This window comes from Macrotis lagotis, chromosome 3 (assembly GCF_037893015.1).
Source record: "Macrotis lagotis isolate mMagLag1 chromosome 3, bilby.v1.9.chrom.fasta, whole genome shotgun sequence".
NCBI classification, from domain to species: domain Eukaryota; kingdom Metazoa; phylum Chordata; class Mammalia; order Peramelemorphia; family Peramelidae; genus Macrotis; species Macrotis lagotis.
Genome location: NC_133660.1, coordinates 37243329 through 37265916, shown reverse-complemented (window position 1 = coordinate 37265916; position 22588 = coordinate 37243329). Strand labels below are relative to the sequence as shown.

General features: G+C 38.3%; 1 protein-coding gene across 5 annotated transcripts in view; it reads left to right on the top strand.

Annotated features, from left to right (window-relative positions):
• The window catches only part of NAAA (N-acylethanolamine acid amidase), a 55774-nt gene that overhangs the window by 30001 nt on the left and 3185 nt on the right, over positions 1–22588 (top strand). The window contains exons 9-13 of one of the 5 annotated variants that reach the window (XR_012476870.1): positions 4574–4655; positions 11152–13145; positions 14796–14863; positions 15753–15806; positions 20708–20774. Coding sequence is in view for 1 of the 5 variants with exons in the window: in XM_074228469.1 (XP_074084570.1) it covers positions 4574–4643 (70 nt within the window). In the remaining 4 variants the exon portion in view is untranslated. Of the gene's footprint in view, positions 1–4573; positions 4656–6137; positions 6811–11151; positions 13146–14795; positions 14864–15752; positions 20775–22588 lie in introns of those variants that run through there. The other 4 variants (XR_012476869.1, XR_012476871.1, XR_012476868.1 and 1 more) reach the window with 4 other exon arrangements.

Below are 22588 nucleotides of genomic sequence, written 5' to 3'. Positions count from 1 at the left end.
GCCCATATCCAGCCCCGTACACCCAACAATCACCCAGCTGTGTGACATGCAAGCCACCTGAACCCTACTGCCCTGCAAAAACCAAAAAAAAAAAAAAGGAAAAAAAAGACCCAAAATAAAATAGTAATAATACTAGGGGTGGCTGGGTGGCAGACAGAGCATTGGCCCTTGAGCCAGGAGCACTTGGGTCCAAATCCAGCCTCAGACACCCAACAATCACCCTGCTATGCAGCCCAAGGCAAGCCACCCAGCCCCATTTGCCCTGCATCCCCCCCCCAAAAAAAATAATAATAATAAAAAATATGCTTCAGTCTTTGTTCCAACACCAACAACTCTGTTGTGGGTAGATCACATTCTTTATGATAAGTCTATGGCAAAAGTTCCATATTTTTCCACCATTGCCATTGCTGATCGCAACTCCCTCCTTTCATATTTCTCCATTACCATGTACTATATTTTCTTTCTCCTTTCACTCTGACTCTGCTGTAGGGTAGCTGAGTGGCACAGCAGACAGATCCCCGGCTCTGGGGCCAAGAGGCCCTGAACCCCTATACCACCCCTTAGGCCCAGCATCCACCTGGCCCTATGGTCCAGGACAGGATATCCAATCCCAGCCCCTTGCAAGAAGTAAAAAGGAAAATGTGTTATACCTGACCACTCTCCCCCCATGGTCCAACCTCTCCTCCATCACTCACATCCCCCCCCTTCCCCCTGTTCCCCCCTCTCCTTCTTACTCCAGATGCCTATACCCCATTGAGTATATATGCTGTTTCCTCTCCTAGCCTCCTCTGATGAGAGTGAAGATTCCCTCATTCCCCCTTGCCTTCCCCCCTTCCATATCATTGCAATAGCTCATTGCAATAAAGAAAAATCTTATTATATAAAATATCTTGGTCTATTCTCCCTCTCCTTTTTCTTTCTCCCATTACATTTCCCTTTTTTTTTCTATTGACTCCATTTTTACACCATGTTTTATCTTCAAATTCAGCTTTCTCCTGTGCTTCAACTATAAAAGCTCCCTCTACCTGCTCTATTAACTGAGAAGGTTCATATGAGTATTATCAATGTCATTTTTCTATACAGGAATACATGCAGTTCATCATCATTAAGTCCCTCATATTTCCCCCTTCTCCTCCAATCTCCATGCTTCGCCTGAGTCCTGTATCTGAAGATCAAACCTTCTGTTCAGCTCTGGCCATTCCAACAGGAACATTTGAAATTCCCCTGGTTCATTGAAAGTCCATCTTTTTCCCTGGAAGAGGACATTCAGCCTTGCTGGATAGTTGATTCTCGGTTGCATTCTAAGCTCTTTTGCCTTCCGGTATATTATATTCCAAGCCCTATGAGCTTCCAATGTAGTTGCTGCTAAGTCCTGTGTGATCCTGACTGCAGCTCCACAATATTTGAACTGTGTCCTTATGGCTGCTTGTAATATTTTCTCTTTGACTTGGGACTTCTGGAACTTGGCTATAATATTCCTAGGGGTTGGTTTTTGGGGATCTCTTTCTTGGGGGGATTGGTGGATTCTTTCCATTTCTATTTTGCCCTCTGCTTCTAGAATATCAGGGCAATTTTCCTGTAGTAATTCTTTGAAAATGATGTCAAGGCTCTTTTCCTGATCATGGCTTTCAGGAATTCCAATAATTTTTAAATTATCTTTCCTAAGTCTGTTTTCCATATCAGTTGTTTTTTCAATGAGATATTTCACATTTTCTTCTAATTTTTCATTTTTTTGGTTTTGAAGTATTGATTCCTGATTTCTAGTAAATTCATTAATCTCCCTGAATTCTATTCTTTGTCTGAAGGATTTGTTCTCCTCAGAGAGTTTTCTTATCTCTTTTTCCATCTGAACAACTTTGCTTTTTAAAGCATTCTTCTCCTCCATAACTTTTTTTTTTTGCAAGACAAATGGGGTTAAGTGGCTTGCCCAAGGCCACACAGCTAGGTAGTTATTTAGTGTCTGAGACTGGATTTGAACCCAGATACTCCTGACTCCAAGGCCAGTGCTTTATCCACTACATCACCCAGCCTCCCCCCTCCATAACTTTTTGAACTGTTTTATCCATTTGACCTAAGCTGGTTTTTAGCATACTATTTTCTTCAGCATTTTTTTGGATTTCCTTGACTAAGCTGCTGACTTAATTTTCATGTTTTTCCTGCATCTCTCTCATTTCTTTTTCCCAGTTTTTCTTCTAACTCCCTCATTTGATTTTCAAAGTCTTTTTTGAGCTCTGTCATAGCCTGAGCCCAATTTCTGTTTTTTCTTGGAGTCTTTAGATGCAGGAGCTTGTGCTTCCTCATCTTCAGACTGAGTATTTTGATCCTTCTTGAGCTCATTTGCAAAATATTTCTCAATGGTCTTCCTCTTGTTTCTCTGCTTGCCCATTTTCCCAGCCTAAGCCTGTTTTGGGGTGCTTCCTGAGCTTTTGGGACACTCCCACAAGGGTCTCAGTGTGTGAGGCTCTGTCCTCTCTCCTGGTCTGTGGATGACCATAAGTGCTCCCCTCTGCCACAGGGCTGAGGTGGGGGGAGGGCCCTGCTGTTCTATGGGGGGCCTAGACTGCGATCAGGATCTGAATGTGGTCCGAGCCCCAATTGTATTTTTTTTTTAGATTTTTGCAAGGCAGATGGAGTTAAGTGGCTTGCCCAAGGCCACACAGCTAGGTAATTATTAAGTGTCTGAGACTGGATTTGAACCCAGGTACTCCTGACTCCAGAGCCGGTGCTTTATCCACTCCGCCACCTAGCTGCTCCCCCAATTGTATTTTTTTAAGGAATTATTTTCTTCAATCAATTTTTGTGCTTCCTTTTCCCAAGCTGTTGAGCCTTACTTACATAATTCTCATTTCTTTTCTTATTTATTTTTAAATCCTTTTGAGGGGGCAGTGAGGTGGTACAGTGGATAGAGCACTGGCCCTGGAGTCAGGAGGACATGAGTTCAAATCCAGCCTCAGACGCTTAAATATTGCCTAGTTTGTGTGACCTTGGGCAAGTCACTTAACCCTATTCCATTATCTTAAAGTAATAAAAAAAAATTTTAAATCCTTTTGAAATTTTCCCAGAAGGCTTTTTGGGTTTGAGACCAATTTGTTTCCCCTTTGAGGTTTTGTATGTAGGCCAGAGTTGGTACTCAATCCATCCACTACACCACCAAGCTGCCTTGAAAAGTGTGTTTTCAGTTTAAGTGGTTTGGTTTTCATATGAGAGGACTTTGAAGATATGTATTTATCTTCTATATCATACATGAACATGTGAATAACTTTGCATAATTACACCATTTCCTCACTTCACTTGTTCCTTGCCAAGAGATTGTTCACAATCAGTGGATATTAGTTCTCTGGCATGCATGTGTCTTTTTGAGACAAGCTGGGATATGGGTTAGTTATTCCTGGCCTTGGGCTCTTTGGGAACTTAGAAACTACAGGCTATAATCATAGTTATTGGTTGGTTCTTGTCCTTCATTTTTGAAGAAGACCAAAATGATGTCACTACACTAGAAGCAAATTATGATGTATCCTATTGTGGCTGATCCCACTGTACCCACAAAGTAGGCAGAATCAACCAGTTAGCCAGTTCAGCATCATTAAATGTGCAGGGGGTACAGAGGGATAAAAAACTGATACAAACTTGGAATGCTCTACCACGAGTTAGGCACAGATAGTCCACATGAACACATGGGGTGGTCATTCTAAATTTGTGCATCTCCCATTTCCTTTGAGCTATGTCAAAGTATAATAGCAATAATAATAATTACTATAAGTTTTTACAACCATATTCCTGGTCAAAGATTGATTTTCTTAGCTATTATGAGGAATAGAATGTGTCCTCCTTTAGATTTTTGAAAGGAAGATTTTTCCTGCCCTCCTTAATCCTGGAAAGGACTGTGTCCTCCTTTAGACCTGGAAAGAAAGTACCTCCTGGTACTTAAACTCATAAAAAAAAAAGGTACCTCTCTCAATAACATTGTAGAAGGATGATTCTCTTTGATATCAAATAATGGAATGGTCTCCAGGGAATTTTAAGGTTTTGTCTACTCTTGTTATGTATATTCTATTCCCCTCCCCTTTGCTGCTGTATAAATTTTCTAGTCTCCCTCAGCTTGGGGGATTACCTCATCATCCTCATTGACAGAATGAACTCCCAGAGAATAAACATGTCTAACATATATTTTGTCATTTTATTTTAATGCCACATTTTTTAAGGTTTGCAGTTTTTATGGTTTATAGTTGCTTCCATTCTGCCTTGCTCATAGAGCAAAGCGCCCTCTTGGAAGAGGGCATGCTTGCCATACTAGACAGTGCTGTGATCATAGTAGCATTAAGGGTATGCACAGTCAGCTGATTCAGCATCACTGAATGTGCATAGGGTACAGAGGTATGTTCAGCGTGCTTAATATTAACTCTACCACTGGGCACTTTGGCCCTGAATTTGAAATGCTCATGTCTCAGATGCCCTATTTGACCCTCACCCAGAAGAGGTCTATGGGAGCCTGGCTGCCCATTAATTTTTGCTTTTATCTTTAACAGGAACAATGACAGGCACGGACAATCCTTTCTCTTTTTTTTTCTTTCAGTTTAACTATTTACACAACGGTAATGAGCGCTGCAAAGCCAGACAAATACACAACTCAGATCAGAAACTGAAGGCAAAAGGACGTAAGTAAAAACAGGAGGGAATGTAATTTAGCCATGAAAACTATTTACTTTCATTGACTAAGATTTTCCTTTCAAAGGAAAGAAACCTCCCTCATATGTTTGATATGAGTGGTGAATGTCATATTCCCCCACTAGACTGTGGGTTTCCTGATACTAGGACTAATGAGTCAGTTGTCACTGCATCTTCCTTAGCAAATCTCTGCTCATTATATAGACCATCAATATTTGTAGAATTGTATTGATTTTTTTTTTTTAGTTTTTGCAAGGCAAATGGGGTTAAGTGGCTTGCCCAAGGCCACACAGCTAGGTAATTATTAAGTGTCTGAGACCGGATTTGAACCCAGGTACTCCTGACTCCAGGGCCAGTGCTTTATCCACTATGCCACCTAACCGCCCCTGTATTGATTTTTTTTTTTAAATATTTTATTTATTTATTTTCCAACTACATGCAATGGTAATTTTTGACAGTCAATTTTTACTAGATTTTGAGTTTTAGATTTTTCTCCCTCCTTTCCTCCTTCCCCTTCCCCTGAAAGAAAGCAATTTAATATAAACTTGAACTGAAACTTTTTAAACTATAATAATAGCCATTGGCAAATCACTTCACCTTGTTTGCCTCAGTTTCCTAACTGTAAAATAAGTTGGGGAAGGAAATGGTAAAAAATATTCTAGTATCTTTGCCAAGAAAAATTCAAATGGGATCATGAAAAATTGTCCATGACTAAAATTATTGAATGACAACATTAATATGGCACCTATCATATGGTAGGCACTATTCTAAGTGCTTCACAATAATTATTGACCCTCAAAACAGCCCTGAAAGGTAAGTACTGTTATTATCTCCATTTTGCAGGTGAGAAAACTGAAACACAAAAAGATTTTAAATGACTTACCCAGAGATAATAAGGGAAGATGGATATGAACTCAGGTCTTCCTGATTCCATGTCAATCTCTCTATCCACAACACCACTTTGTTTACTTTGAACCTTGGCATGGAAACCAGCTCTCATGTTTATATTTTAAGTCTGGGAAAAATAGTCCCTGACTCACTGTGATTTCAAAGATAAGACATTAACTTAGCAGCATTTGAGTTTTTCCAACTGAGAATCAGAATCCATGAGGTTTGTTGTATATTCACCAGAGAGAAGTGGGTAAGAGGTTTTGCTGAGTTCCTGGGACCCTGCCCCCATTGCCCCCCAAGAGCCTTACAGGTCTTGGGTGAGGCTGATCACAGAGATGTTACTATAACTTGAGCTAGTAGTAACAGAACTCTTTACTTAGTTTGCTCTGTTCTTATAACAAAACATATATTGTATTTATAAGCATAGCTTATTCCTGCATTTTAAACTACCCTGAAATAATAATAAATGAATTGAGGCCTGCATATCTCACCTGTTCCTTAAAATTTGGTTTGGTTTGAATCTTAGATGCTTTGAAAGCTGAATTTTTAAAAGTTTATTTACTTTTTTTCCCCTCTAACAGATGAAATGAGAAAATTGAATTTTCTAAGCTCTGCAATTTAAAAAAACAACAAACCAAGTGAATGTATTGTAATCTTTTGTGAAGACTTCCACATTATACTGCTCTACTGTATCCAAATGGGACACTATAAAACCAGTTTTAGAAAAGAGGACAATGACATCTGCTACTTAGAGGGGTTACATTTTTTCAAACTCATTTGCAAATAATATTCAGAATTTTCCCTGATTTTTTTATCTCAATTTGAAGGTCCTGAAAAAGACAGATAGTGGATTCTGTGGCTTCTGTCTGTCCAAGAATTCATACTGTTAATAAGTACTTAGACATCCATCTCTCCATCGCTCCAAGCTGTCCCCCTGTAAAGTGAACTGGTGCAGATGAATGAACTATTGTATAATATCTGGGGAAGAAAAAGAATTCTAACAGATTGAGTCTGGATGGTATTGTCCATTTTGGATAATGAAAGTATGATTTTTAAATTATATTTTTCTATGCAGCTGATATTTCTGATTTTTTATGAAATTTCTGCTAGACTTGAATCAGTTTTTTAAAAACCTAATCTATTTTCTTATTGCTTCTAAATAGTAATCTGCCCTCCCAATGGTTATGTCAGTTGTTGGGTTGAGCAACAAATTGATAAATCTGAACAATTGAATAAAAGTTTTTTTTTAAGTAATTGTTTTGGTGTTTGTGGTATTCTCATTTTCTTTTTTTTTTTGCTATCAGAAAATTATGATTCTGATTCATTGACCCCAAAGAATAATATTTAGTAGTAGAGAAAGTCCATTGCTGAGCCTAAGAAGGAAGTGATTTCCTGAAGCTATTAAGTTGTTTGGTTTTTTTAAAAACAGATTACAGAATATTTCATATGGTAGGAGCAAGAGCTACCAACATCCATGCCATGTAGGTTAAGCTAATTTTCCTCTACATGTCAAGAAAACTGAACCAAGGTTTGATAGTTTAAAGGACTCGAGTTTCCTGGTCCTGTAAAGCAGAAAAAGTTGATGTCTTTTGGACTTGGTGGATGTCTTAGTCAGTGTATTCTGTTGACTGTGAGTTCCTGTGTGGTGATGGTTATGTCAGCATGACCCAAGTCTTTGCATTTAAAGAAGAACCCTTCAATGCTCTTATTCAATCAACTATTTAAAGTGTTGAATGATCTACAAGTCTCTTGTTTCCTTCAAAGAACCACTGGGCCAACCATATTCCATGACATTGACTTTGAATTGCCATCTAAATATGTGGTCTCAAATGATGGTTGACCTATATGCCCAGGGAAACCTTGGATTAGATAGTCTAGAACTTGGAAATTGGGATGAATTCTACTGTGCCTTTTATCCTTCTTTGTTGGAACCAGCATTTTGATGAATTGAACCCATTTATCCACAAGCCATTCTGTGAAGTATATGCATAATAACATCAAATCATGAGTCATTGATTTAAAAAGTTGCCAGACTGGAGAATAAAAAAGAACTCTGATTCAGTTTAATTGGACAACATTTACTGATGGGATATAACTCCATTAACTATGGAGCTGTGAAGGCCCCGGGTTTGGTTCCTCACTTAGGACACATTTAGTATATAAATGTGAGGAAATTCCTTAATCTCACCGGGTCTCACAAAGATCTTGAAGGTGATGCTTATAAAACATTTAAAACATTTTTCCAATTACAAGTAAAAACAATTTTAACATTTAAAAAATATTTGAGTTTCAAATTCTTTCCTTCCCTCCTCTTTCCTGCCCCTTCATTGAGACAAGAACTTTGATATAGGTTAAACATGACAGGGCATCCCCTCACTTATCAATGCAAAACACTTAACATGTAAAACATTTCCATATTAGTTATGTAAAATAAAACATCTCCTCCCCCCCAAAAGTCCCAAAGAAAAATTATGTCTTTTTAAAGTATGCTTCAATTTGCATTCAGATTCTATCAGTTCTTTCTCCGAAGGTGGAAAGCATTTTTCACCAGGAGTCCTTCAGAATTGTCTTTGATCATTGTATTACTAAGAATAGCTAAGTTGTTCCCATCTGATCATCTTACAATATTGTCATTACTGTGTGCAATGTTCTTCTGGTTCATATAGGCATCCTTCCGCTTCCTTTCAGTTGTATCAGTTCACATAAGTCCTCTGGGATTCTTTTCAATTCTGAGTTCAGTGACATTGTCTAATCTGATTGGTTTTTGTGTCTACATCTTATCATATAATACAATGGTATCCAAACTTTTTTTTTAATCACATCCCTCAGTAGTAAAAAAAGGTTGAGCATTCACCCCCATTTGTGTATACTTACTTATAAAGTATACACATGTCCTACTATTCTAGAAATTATGTACATTTTAAAACTTGCATAAAATATGAATAAAAGGATGAGATAGAGATGAAATAATATTTGATTCCAGTGTCAATAAGGAGACATTGAAATGTATTGGGCAGTGAAGTGGGGCAGCTAGATGGCACAGAGGATAGTCTTCTGAACTTCAAGTAAGGAAGACATGAGTTCAGATGATGTCAGATTCTAACTAGCTGTGTAACCCCAGGGAAGTGACTTAATCCAGTTTACTGGAAGAGGATTGGTAAACCAGTATCTCTGCAAAAAAAAAAAAAACAACCAAAAACAAAACAACAACCCCAAACTGAAAAGGGATCACAAAGAGTTTGACAAAACTGAAATGATTCTTGGCAGCTAGCTACATGGAAGATAGATTGGAGAGGGAAGTGATTTGAGGCAGAGAGACCCATTGGGAGATCAAAGGTGGTGGCTATGACCATAGAGCAAGAAGGATAGTTGTATCTAAGGTGAAGATAGAACCAAATAGATCTGGCAATTGATTGGATATGTGGGGTGAGCATAGACATTTTGAAAACCTGGGTGACTGGATGGATGATGGTGCCCTTGACAGTAATAATGGGGAAGGTTGGAAGATGGGTGAGGGATATTTTTGAAGAAAGAAATTGTAGTAATATCTGTAATCCACGTCACCATTCATGCCTGTTCACATGTGATTTAGTCTTTCCTGCACAAAATGAAAAGACGTGGTCACTGTTCCAAAGTATCAGGCACCTGTCATATGAAATGATCTTCACAGGGACAGTTTAGGGACAAGATTACCCCAATAATACTTGGTTGATTGCCATATGTTGGATCCAACTTGTTCCTAAGAAAGTTGATCATTAAAATTTCAATAGGAGTATTTACACATCCAAAGTCAGCAAACAATACAAAACAGGGTAGGATTTGCTATTGTGTTGATTGTCTACATTTAAGAAAGTTAGGGGAGGAAATATTAAGAATGCAGATTAAAGTTAAAAGCATGTTATATGTGGTTTTTTAAAAAAAAGAATCAGTTATTAAATATTTATCAGCACAGAGCTTCCACAGCAAAGGGAGTCAGTAGAGTGAGAAGTGTTGGGGTTAATACAGATTAATACCCTCCAACTGGTTGACCATGTGGCCTTTACAATCAGGAGATCCAGATCCCCCACTAAGGCAGTGACCTGCCTTCAGCAAGAGTATGTCTTGAAGTAAAAGACTTTCTCAGGATCCCCCAAGGACTAACACAGTGCCAAGCACAGAATGGAGGTTTAATGTTTGATGAAAAATGAAACCTTGGACCCAAGGCTATGGACCTATTTGGGAGCAAATAGTAATAAGGGTAAATCATTGCTAAATAATAGTAATGTTGACTTTACTAGAATTTTTTTTAGTTAACTACCTATTATTCTGTGGCATTATCTGTGCACAATAACTTTTGGGACACCATGTATGTGCATGCATGCAAACACATATGTATATACACACTAAATACACACATCTATAAACAGACTGATAGAGACAGATACAAAGAGATAGCTAGACAGATAGATGGATAGCTAGGCAGATGATAGGTAGATGGATGGATGGATGGATGGATGGATGGATGGATAGACAGATGTAGATGGATGGACAGATGGATAGACAGATGAGTGGATATTTAGATGGATGGATGGATAGACAGACAAGTGGATAGACGGATGGATGAATGGATAGGCAGACGAGTGGATAGATAGAAGATAGAGAAATGGATAGATCAATGAACAGATAGAAAGATGGATAGATAGACAGACAGACATATATTTAAATAGACAGACTTTCCATTCATATGTCTTCTCCCATTAGAATGTGAACTCTGAGGACAGATTTCAAACTCCAGTCATCCCACTAAATGACCCATAAGAAGTTCCTTGGTCCTTAAGCTACATTTGAACTCAGCTTTCTGACTCAAGCCCCTCCATGGGACATAGTATCTCCTGTGCCTCCTAGCTGCATTGCTCTAAGACTACACAATACACCTCAGCGGGCCTCGATTGGAACCAAATGTGGTTTCCTCTTCATCTCATCCTTGTCAATCCATAGTTTAGGGAAGTTGGCTTTGGCCTCCCTGTCTCCCGGGGCCTCAGGCCCTTTTTTTTTTCCTTGCAAGACAACGGGGTGACTTGTCCAAGGCCACACAACTAGATCACTATGAAGTGTCTGAGGCTGGATTTGAACTCAGGTCCTCCTGACTCCAGGGCCAGTGCTCTATCCCCTGTGTCACTTAGCTGCTCCCCTTCTTTCTCTTTCTTTCCTCCTTCCTTCCTTTCTCTCTTCCTCTCACTTTTTCTTTCTTTCTCTCTTCCTCTTTACCTCTTTCTTTTTCTTTCTTTCTCTTTTTCTTCCTCCTCTCTTCCTTCCTTCCTTCCTCCCTCCCTTCCTTCCTTCCTTCCTTCCTTCCTTCCTTCCTTCCTTCCTTCCTTCCTTCCTTCCTTCCTTCCTTCCTTCCTTCCTTCCTTCCTTCCTTCCTTCCTTCCTTCCTTTCTCTCTTTCTTCTCCCAGCATGATAAAGCTTAAGGGCATCATGAAGTTCCTCCCACAAAGAGGTGGGTTTGGAGAACTAAGCGACCTACCCAAGAACAATAATCTTTACCCTCCTTACCCTCTTTTGCTCAGAAAAAAGTTGGGCAAATGTTTTGACTTTCTGGTTTTTCCCCCTAGGCAATAAATCCCGAGGTGGGTTTATGTTGTGAATAAGGAGAAAATCGATCATTTGGATGGATTGCTGCATGGGCCCTATGCCAGTGAGATTGGGAGATAGCCAAAGCACTAAACCTAAGTTTTGTAGACGGCTTTCTCTTCAATCTGGTCTTTGAATCAAATGTGTGAGTATATGTTGTTAATCTACTGTACATTAATGTAAAGACTTTTTTTTTCCTGGGACCACTCTGATAAAGAGGGGTGGGTAGTGAAGTTGGTGAGAGAAAACTGAAATGACTCATATTCAGAGATTTAGAATGTTCCTTTTGACTTCTCATTTCAGATAAAAATGCACATATAGACAACACACATATATAAATACATACATACACACATATAATACATAATACATATATCTATATACATTTAATACAATGGGGTTTTTTTGTCCAGGTGTTCACTAGCATCTACCATGTGATTTTCTTGGCAAAGATACTGGAGTGATTTGCCTTTTCCTTTTTAGTGGATTAAGGCAAACTGAGGTTAAGTGATTTTCCCAGTGTATCATCCCAGTGGATCATCAGTCTCTAAACATGCTAAGAAAGCATCTCTCCAGTCCCTGTTCCTATCTGATCTTCAGTGCAGAGGTCAGTGGAATCTTGGGACCAGGTATATTTTGTTTATTTATTTACCACAAACATTTGAGTAGCTGTGGTATAAAAGAGATCGTGTTAGGGGCTGAAAATACCAACTCATCTATCATCAAATATCTGTTATATTAACTCTATTGAAGGTACAATGCTGGGTGCTGAGGAAAAAAGTACAAAGATGCAAAAATGAAACAATCCCCATTCTCAAGAAACTTACATTCTCTACTCTTGAAGAAGGTTGCCTCTTAGTTGGGACTTCAAGGAGTCCCAACTAAGGGAGACAAGTGGGGCAATTGTAGTAAAGGAGGAAGTGGGTTTCAGACATAGGAGACAGCCAGAGAAAATGTCTGGAGCCAAGAGATGAAATGTCTTGTTCATGGAGCAACTCAGGAGGTCAGCGTTACTATATTGAAAAGTACATAGCTAAGGTGTCATTGTAGCATTCAATTTTAGTGGTTTTGTTGTTCTTTGCATTTCCACTGTTGTAATCATTCTTGGTCTCTTTGTTTTTATAGCACAAATAAGTTCCACGATATTCCATTTTATTTATTATTACTAATGATAAACCCTCTCCCAAATGGTAAGGTAATCTAGGATGTTATGCAACTTATGTAGACTATTGCATTGCTTGTGGTCATGGGAAGATCGAATGTCTTTGTTTAGTAGCTACATATGTCTATGTTTATGGAGAGAGAGAGAGAGAGAGAGAGAGAGAGAGAGAGAGAGAGAGAGAGAGAGAGAGATTGAAAGAGGGAAAGAGAGATTGAAAGGGAGGGAGGGAGGGAGAGAGAGAGAGAGAGAGAGAGAGAGAGAGAGAGAGAGAGAGAGAGAGAGAGAGATTGAAGGAGAGAGATTTAAAAGAGAGGAAGAGAGAAAGGAGAGAAAGATAGAGACCGAGGAGGGTGGGTTTGTTCTGTACCTTAGTTGAAATATGATTCACCTTTGATATCAGACAATAGGATAGTACTGCATTCACTCCCCTGAACCACCACCACCCCCCACTTCCTTTACTACTAACTTGCATGTTCTCCACTTTGGACAGGATGAGACATGAGCAAAAAAAAATGAGACAATTCAGAGAATCTCAAAAAATAATGTCTTTGGCATCCAGCATGAATTTATTCTTCTTTTCCTATAGTGTAGAAGGTAAGATCCTTGAGGGCAGGGATCGTTTGATCTTCATCTTTGTGTCTCCATTACCTGGCATGATGTCTAACAATGCTGGGTTCTTTCACCATTACTCCTTGATTGAAGAATCAATCATAATTACCTTTTCCTGATTTTTTTTAGATGAAAGTCTCTGGTGGGAAAATGCAGTGGCCACTCATCAAAAACCATCTTCCCATCATCTGGGTTTTCAGGCATGTAAGTATATTTTACACTCACATTGCTTATTTATTAAATTTTTAAAATTCTGAATTTAAACATTAAAGTATTTATACACATATGTAATATAATTTTTAGTCTCTATATACATATCTGGGTATATATCCAAATACACACACACATATAAGTAGCTACATGGCATAGTGGATAGAGCACTGGGCTTGGATTTAGAAAGATTCGTCTTTATGCATTCAAATCTGCTTCAGACATTTACTTGTTGTATGAGTCTGGACAAATCATTTAACCCTGTTTGCCTCAGTTTTTTCAACTATAAAATGAGCTGGAAAAGGAAATAACAAACTACTCCAGTATCTTGGCCAAGAAAATCCCAAATAGTATCAAAAAGAGTTGGATGCAACTGAAATGACTGAACAACAACTTTGGATAGGAAGGGACCTTAGTGATCATCTGGTCCAAGTCCTTTCTTCTTCAGATAGGGAGATTGATTTTTTTGGGAGAGTAAATGGAAACTTCTTAGTGATTCAGACTCTTTATCAAAGATATTGTTTAACATCCATTCCATTATGAATGAATTGCACTATATTTGGAGCATTAATTCAGTCATGACTGCTATGTTTTCACAAGAAAATTTTAAGAACTGGCATGTTTGGAAGAAGAAAGGTGGATGGAATCTTTATGCTCATTCTATGTTTTCTATGGATACAGATTTACCCCATTCTAAGAGTCCCTCATGTTTACTAAAATAGGAATGAATAAAACAAAAATAAGTGATTATTGAATATTCCAAAAGGAATCTTAGCAGTATTCCTTTATAAAGGAAGTTCCAGGGGCAGCCAGAGGGTACGGTGGATAGAGCACTGGCCCTGGAGTCAGGAGGACCTGAATTCAAATCCAACCTCAGACACTGATGGCCTCACTGTGCAACCTTGGGCAAGTCACTTAACCCCATTGTCTTAAATAAAAATAAAAAAGAATTTTAAAAAGGAAGTTTCCTGGGCCAGTTAGAAGATTATGATACAGACCTGGCAGAGTTTAGATTTACTTTGATCTGGGTAGATTGAACTGACTCAACTATGGGTCCTTTGGACAAATGAAATATGAAAGTGATTTTAGTTTGAGAAGCTCATAAGACCCCAGGGACCTCATGACTGACTGCTTTTAATCTTTTTTAAATTGTCTTTATCATCCTGAACTGTTGTTTGAACATGTTCTTTCTAACCACCTGCTCTTCTTCCTGAGGTAGCTATTAACACTGAACCTGGGGACAAGAAGACCTAAGTTCAAATCCATTCTCAGTCTCTTTGTGGGACTCTGGGCAAGTCAATTAACTGCTTCCTGCCTCAGTTTTCTTCTCTAGAAAATGGCGACAATAACAGCACCTACCTCAATGTAAATTATGAGAATCAACTGAGATAGTATTTGCAAAGCATTTATCACAGTTCCTGGAACAAAATAGATGTTAAATAATTGCTCATTCCATTCTCCCATTCCTTCCTAAGGATATTACAATACATTTTTAGTAAAAGGATTATTAGTATAAACCTCCTGGTTCTGAGCGTTCCATTGAACCAAATGTCCAAGTGTATCCTGCAACAATTAGTCACTCCTCTGAACAGCTAGGACCTCAGAGAAGATATTCCAAAGATGAAAATATTAACTTCTCCCTAGGCTGGGCATGGATTCTGGAGGTGTTCTGGAGGTACTGGTCCAGGTGGGATGAAGATGAGCAGAGACAGGTGAGATGTCCAGTCGGGTAGAAGGATGCAACATCACTCTCCTGTGTCTGTTGAGGGTCAATGGAGTGGATCTCCAATAGTCTCCTAGGCATGCCTTCATTAGGGTCATGCAACTCTCTTTTACTCAGGTCATCACCTAGGCCCAGGTAGCTTTTCTCTTCTAATGGTATTCATTCATCTCTTTGGTTAGCCACTAGAAGAAGCCCAGAATTTTGATGAGGCTGTTCACAGACTGTCAGAGACCCCCATTATTACTAATACTTACTGTATCATCAGAGGTATGTCTGACCAGGAGGGGGTAGTCATCTTGAGGGACTAAGTAGGCCAAGTGGGCATCTGTCTTATCAATCCAGAGAGAAAGTCAAACCCTCCTTCAGCATTTTTTGCCTGCTTAGATTAACTAGATTCACGATTAATACTGGGAACTAAGTAGAGTTTTTACCAATATACATGTAAATTTTGATAGGTCCTTATGATCCCTAAAATTTATAACAGTTGATAATTTAGTAATAGTCAAAGTGATGTGTGCCAGAAAATTTGTCTGGTCCTTCTGGTGAGTCAAATGAATAAAGCCAGCAAGACAAAAATCCAAGAGGATATGGGTGCAGGGGGTAGGGGGAGTGTTCCTCTGATACCAGGCAAGGCAAGAAGCTGGAGCTTCAGCTGACAATGTACCTCAGTGACCTTGGGAAAAAAACCAAACCAAACCAAAAAACCCCAGAAAACTCAAATGCAAAAGTGTAATGTACTAATTCCCACACAACTGACTAGGTACTGTCTCATTCTTTTTTTCTTGGTGGTGTCTTATAGTTTCATTAGCTTCTATTTGTACAATTCTAATTTGGGCGGTTTTATTTTCTTTAGTTAACTTTTGTGTTTCCTTTTCCAGTTGGTTAATTTTACTTTTTGCTGAGTTGCATTCCTTATTCAGTTGATCAATTTGGTGAGTTGTGTTCTTTATTCAGTTGGTCCATTTTGTTTTTTGTTGTGTTACATACCTTTTCCAGTTGGTTATTTTTCCTTTTAAAGGAGTTGATTTCTGAGGTCAATTTTTCTTAATTTTTCTGCATAACTCATTTCTTTTTTTCCATTTTTCTTCTCCCTCTCTTCTCTGGTTCTTTAGTTCTTTTTAAGCTCTTCTATGAATTTGTGTGCAATTCATCGACTCTTTTGAGACCTCCCATGTAGGTAATTTTTCACTGCTTTCTTCTTTTACTTTTTTTTTTATTTTGATTGTTTGAGCTCTGCTCCTAGGATATAGGGAGTATAGACCCCCAAACTTTATGCTGGTGCTGGAGTCTGATCCCTGGTTTATTGCTGACCGAGATGTTGCCTATGCAGCCTAGGTGTTGCCTATACAGAGGTTTGCTTCTTCCTTTATGTCTAGGCTCTGCCTATGCAGTGGTTTGCTACCAACCCAGTCCTAGCTTTTACCCCAGTGTTCCTAGAATTCAAATTTTATCTGGGTTTGGAAACCTCCATGCTGGCTTGCTATCTAGTTACTGGGACCGGTGTTGTCTGGTTGCTGGGACCTGGACAACACTGTGGCTAAAAGCCTCCTGCCAGTTTTCCTCCTTTCCCACCTAGCTAGGCTTTATTCCCCCCCCCCCCCCCCAAGAGACAGTCCTTCACTGAAGATCCTCCACAGTGTCTACAGTTGAAGACTTGTTTTGTTCTTTTTTTTTTTTGGTGAGATCTGTAGCTTTTATGCCTGTCTGTGGATGGCTCATTCTTTTCTTTAGCTTTTCTTTCACTCTGTCTTTTTCTGTCCCTGTCTCTCTCTATCTCTGTGTGTCTCTGCCTCTGTCTCTCCCTCTGAATTCAAAAGAAAATAAGTCTAGGGTATGATCTGAATAAATACATAAATAAATACATACATGCATACATACATACAAAATTCCAGTATATATAGCTGGAATATTATTAAAATATATATTAACTGGAATATTATTAAAATATATTAACTGGGATATTATTAAAATATATATTAGATTATGTATATACCTGGAATATTATTAAAATAACAGTCTCACTTTCTCTTTCTTTCTTTCTCTCTCTCTTTATTTCTTCATGACTTGAGAAAAACTTTCCTTTTCCCTTGTTGGGTTATCTTTTCCCAATCTCAGGAGGCATTCCCTGTGCCATATATGTTTGCAGATTTATAACCCACTAAGATCAATCTTGGTTCTAAAGAATGAATGAATAAAACAGCATCTGGAGAGTTGGGATGGTGGAGGCTATATCTGGATCCTTTCACAGAACATTCCTTCCCCCTCTCCCCAGTTTGTCACTAGAATGGGGAAGGGGCCCTCTGTTTATTTCTCTAACTAATCACTTTCTATTCTCCCCAACACCACCCCTGGGGAAGAGGGAAAGGAATGGAGTGGGGGGGGGGGCAGAATTATGCCCTCTTAATTGCAATCAAAGCAATTAGAATTGGAAATTTTATTTCCTTAATTGCTCTTTCGCCTTGCTTTGTAGTTTTTATTAAAGTTAGGCTAGGCAGTGTGGCTTAGCATCTGAGTTAGACTGTAGGATCCAAGACCAGTCTCTGCTACAAACTGACTGACCCTGGGGAAGGAATTTAACCTTTTCAACCACTCTCTAAAGACATAAATTGCTAAAGAAGGAGGCTAGAGGGAGCATTATCATTCCAGAATCCTCCAGGCCAAAGAAATCATAGGTTTAATAGTTATCCTTATTTAAACCCATTTAACCAGAGCGAAGTCAACAGAACCAGGAGAACATTGTACACAGTAAGAGCAAAATTGTGTGATGATCAACTATGGTAGACTTAGCTCTTCTCAGCCATGCAGTGGTCAAAGACAATTTTAAAAGATTTATGAAGTGAGACAGCTAGGTGGTGCAGTGGATAAAGCACTGGCCCTGGAGTCAGGAGTACCTGGGTTCAAATATGCTCTCAGACACTTAATAATTACCTAGTTGTGTGGCCTTGGGCAAGCCACATAGCCCCATTTGCCTTGCAAAAAAACTAAAAACAAAACAAAAAAAAAGATTTAGGATGGAAAATGACATTTACATTCAGAGAAAGAACTATGGAGTCTAAATGCAGATCAAAGTATACTAATTTTATTTTTTAAATTTGTTTTTTGTTTTTACTTAATCATGGTTTTTTCTTTTGCGTTGATTCTTCTTTCATATCACGACTGATATGAAAATATGTTTAATATGATTGTGCATTTGTAATCCATATCAGATTGTTTGTCATCTTGGGGAGGAGGAAGGAAGTGAAGAAAGGTAGGGAGAAAATTTTACAAAGATGAATGCTGAATGGGGCGGCTAGGTGGCGCAGTGGATAAAGCACCAGCCCTGGAGTCAGGAGTACCTGGGTTTAAATCTGGTCTCAGACACTTAATAATTACCTAGCTGTGTGGCCTTGGGCAAGCCACTTAACCCCATTTGCCTTTTAAAAAAAAAATGAATGCTGAAAACTATCTCTACATGTAATTGAAAAAATACTATTAAGATAAAAAATACATATAGCCTTCTGCCTATGGAAGTAGGGAGTGGAACTGGGAAAAGGTAACCCAGTAAAGGTTTCTACTGAGGCCCCTGCCTTCAATGGATTGTGGTTGTTGTTTTAGTTCTGTTCAATTCTTTGAGGCTCCGCTTGGAGTTTTCTTGGCAAAGATACTGCAGTAGTTTTCTATTTCCTTCTCCAACTCATTTTTTAGTTAAGGACATTGAGGTAAATAGGGTTAAATGACTTGCTCAGGATGACACAGCTAGTAAGCGTCTGAGGCCAGATCTGAACAACTCATGAAGTCTTCCTAATTCCAAGCTCAGGGCTCTATCATTGTGCCACCTAGATGTTATTCAAAGAGTTGCAGGCAAAGATAAAAATACTACTCTCTTTCATTTTCTCACTAAAACTTAATAATTTTTAGTAATACTAAAAGTCCATATGAACACTTGGAGTGGAATGTCTCTAAATTTGCACAAGGAGAACAGCCTATGCATAAGTATGAGGGTGTGAAATGGAATTTTATCAATGGGGATTAAAAAGGAAATTTATGGGAGCAGCTAGGTGGTACAGCAGATAGAGCACCGGCCCTGGAGTCAGGAGAACCTGAGTTTAAATCTGCTCTCAGACACATAATAATTACCTAGCTGTATAACCTTTGACAAGTCACTTAACTCTACTGCCTTGCAAAAGAAAAAAAAGGAAATTTATGGACATATAATTCAGGTTTCTAATCAACCCTGAAACATTTTGCATGGCTTTCTTAATGGGTAGAGAGAATGATTATTTGATTCTATTTGCCCCATCTTTTTTTTTCCTAGACTTTTTATCTCTCCAAGTGAATTTGCCAAGTTATATAAAGTAATCTGGGGCATTTAGGTGGTACATTTAGGCCTGGAGTCAGGAAGACTCATCTTAGTGAGTTAAAATCTGACCTCAGACACTTATTTACTCTGAGACCCTGGGAAAGTCACTTAACCCTATTTGCCTCAGTTGTTCCTCTGTAAAATGAGCTGGAGAAGAAAATGGCAAACTGCTCTAGTATATCTGCCAAGAAAACCCCAAATGGAGTCACAGAGAGTTGTAATGATTGAAAAATCACTTAAATAAAGTAACCTGAAGTCATATATCTTTTTTTTTTAAGTTTTTTTGCAAGGCAATGGGTTTGAGTGACTTGCCCAAGGCCACACAGCTAGGTAATTATTAAGTGTCTGAGGCTGGATTTGAACTCAGGTCCTCCTGACTCCAGGACAGGTACTCTATTCACCGTGCCACCTAGCTACCCCCTGAAGTCATATATCTTGAAATTAATTTAGGTAATATCATTTTTATCATATCTTTATGGGTCAAATGTAACAATAAATATTGAATAAATTTCTGATATTTCTCTTCAATTAATTTCCCGAAGAGCATTTTAAAGTGGTATTTCTCTAAGTCTTGAGTGGGTCTTTAAAGCCATTTTTATTGCTACTTTTGTCAATTTTGAATGAAATTTATTTTTTATTTCCTCCTAATTTTTCTTAGTATTTTTTTTTTTTAGGTTTTTGCAAGGCAAATGGGGTTAAGTGGCTTGCCCAAGGCCACACAGCTAGGTAATTATTAAGTGTCTGAGACCAGATTTAAACCCAGGTACTCTTGACTCCAGGACTGGTGCTTTATCCACTGCGCCACCTAGCCACCCCTTCTTAGTACTTTTAAGAAATTTTGTTAAGTGCTCACAGATTGTTTTTAATTTTTTGAGTGTGTTTGTGTTTCCTAGTACAGACAAACTATGACCACTGGAAGTCATGCCCTTCAGATGATTGTTGAAGGTATTCTTCTAAAGGACTTTTGAATTGAAATGCTTTTTTTAGTTTTGGTTGTTTTTAAAACAGCTTTCTCCCCTCTCAGGTCCCTGGAGTAGTTCATAGCATCAGGGAAGAAAATCCTCCAGGATTATGTATCTATTTTCCTTGGATAATGACTTAACCAATTAAAAAAATGACATCAGATTTCCCTCTGAGCAACTTGGGAGTATTATCTTGGTGGAAGAAGTTGAGTCTTCTGGGTTTGTGGACAGCAGTAGTAAGAAATTTGTGGGCAGAACCCCTTGGACATTGGATATTTTTTGTTACATCAAAAACCTCCCATGCATACTTTTGATTTTATGATGCTAGACCATTTTGGAATATCTTACATTTCCCCATTATTATTTTTCAATCACAATTCCAGGTCTATTTAGGAAGCATATTTTGGACCTAGTATCTATTACAATGAATGGGAAAAAATTTAACTGGCATAGAAATTGTGACTTAGAAACTTGGGATAGCATCTCAGGGATTTCTAAAATGACAGATGGCTTCTATTGGTTTTCCCCACAGAATATTTGCCATGAAGACTATTAATGAAACTGGACAAGCAAATATCACCTTGGATAAACTTTTTGAGGTATCTGGTGTTTAATTTGCATTGAAATGATGAGTTTTTGCACAAATAATTTGAACTGTCTATAAAGAAATAGGAATCAATTATAAGAATCGAGAAGTAGAACTCGTGAACTAAATGTGATTTCCAAAAAGATGAAATTGTTAGTATGAAATTTTTGCTTGATTGAAAAATTCTGTTTTCTTTTTAAGAAAATTGGCTAAAATTTTCTTAGTTTCTCTTTCAGTCATAAAAACAACTCAACTATATTTGATTCCCTTCCCTTCCTATTATTGGACATTTCTCTAAATCTTTTCAATCTTGCTCATTGGTATGTTAGAACTGTTTTTATTAATTTAAGTAATAGGATTTTTTCTTATTTTTAATGCAGATTTTAACCATATGTCCACTTATGAATCAGTAAGTCCCATATAATGGAACTGTTTTGTATGCCTGCCTGCCCATATATTTTCGGTTTCTAATAGACTGCCATCTCAGGGAGAGGAGAGGGGAAGGAGGAAGGGAGAGAATTTGAAGCTCAAAAATTTAAAATACAAGTTAAAGATAAAAATTGTTTTTACATGTAATTTGAAAGAAAAAAATACAATTTTAAAAAAGAAAACAGATGTGAAACAAGTTTGTTTCTTCACTCTAATTTGTGTTTGGTGTCTGTGGACATGCCATAGTTCAACAATTCAACAAGAAAGAATTGAATCGGGTGGCTAGGTGGCACAGTGGATAAAGCACCAGCCCTGGAGTCAGGAGTACTTGGGTTCAAATTCAGCCTCAGACACTTAATAATTACCTAGCTGTGTGGCCTTGGGCAAGCCACTTAACCCCATTTGCCTTACAAAAAAAAAAACCTAAAAAAATAAAATAAAAAATAAAAAAGAAAGAATTGAATGTCTTCTTTGGGAAAAGAACTGTGATGTAGAGTCAGCTTGAGAGTCATGGAGACTCCTGGACTCAAGTCTTGCCTTTGCCCCATGGTGGCTGTTTCTTCCAGGCGAGTCATTTCAACTCTCAGCACACGAAGGAAGTTTCTAAGATGACAAATGTACTGATCCACATCAGTAGCAGGAGATGCTCCATTTTGGAGTTTCGCATACTAATTAAATCAAAGGTTCATTTAAAAAAATGAACAAGGCAAGAGAAGTTCTAAGACAAATCCCAAACTGAACCTATCTTGGAAGAACTTTCATTCCAATGGTACCTATACATAGAGAAGTCAGCATAGGATAGACAAAGACAATTTAAAATCATTTCCAGAATGTGAAGGTTAACAACGGGGCTTGGGGGAAGGGAATGAACAGAAAGGAAGACAGGTATGTGGTAGCACCTGACAGAGGTCTTAAAGGAAGCTCATGATCTGAACAAGTTGGGGGGTGGAAGGAAAGCATTTCAGGTATAGGGGACTGCAGGGGAGCAGAGAATAGAAGGTCATCAATGGGAACAAGGACAAAAAGCATGCACGAGGAGGAATAAGGTGAAACAAATCTGGAAAGGGATGCTAGAACCAGAAGGAGAGGGCTTGAACTGTTGTATTTTAGGATACAGAGGCTGTGTTCAACTGAGGTTGTTTGGGGGTATTCCGTGTGAGTGTGAGTGTGAGTGTCTGTGTTGTGTGTGTGTGTGTGTGTGTGTGTGAGAGAGAGTGTTGCATGTGTATGTTTGTGAATGTATCTGTATGTATTTCTATGAGTAAGTTGTATGTATTATGTGTTTGAAGTGTATATATTTGTATGACTGTATGATTGAGACTGTTGTCTGTATGTGCCTCAGCTTCTTTTATTCAATAATATATTTTTCATTAGTTGGAAATTTTCTTTGGCTCAACT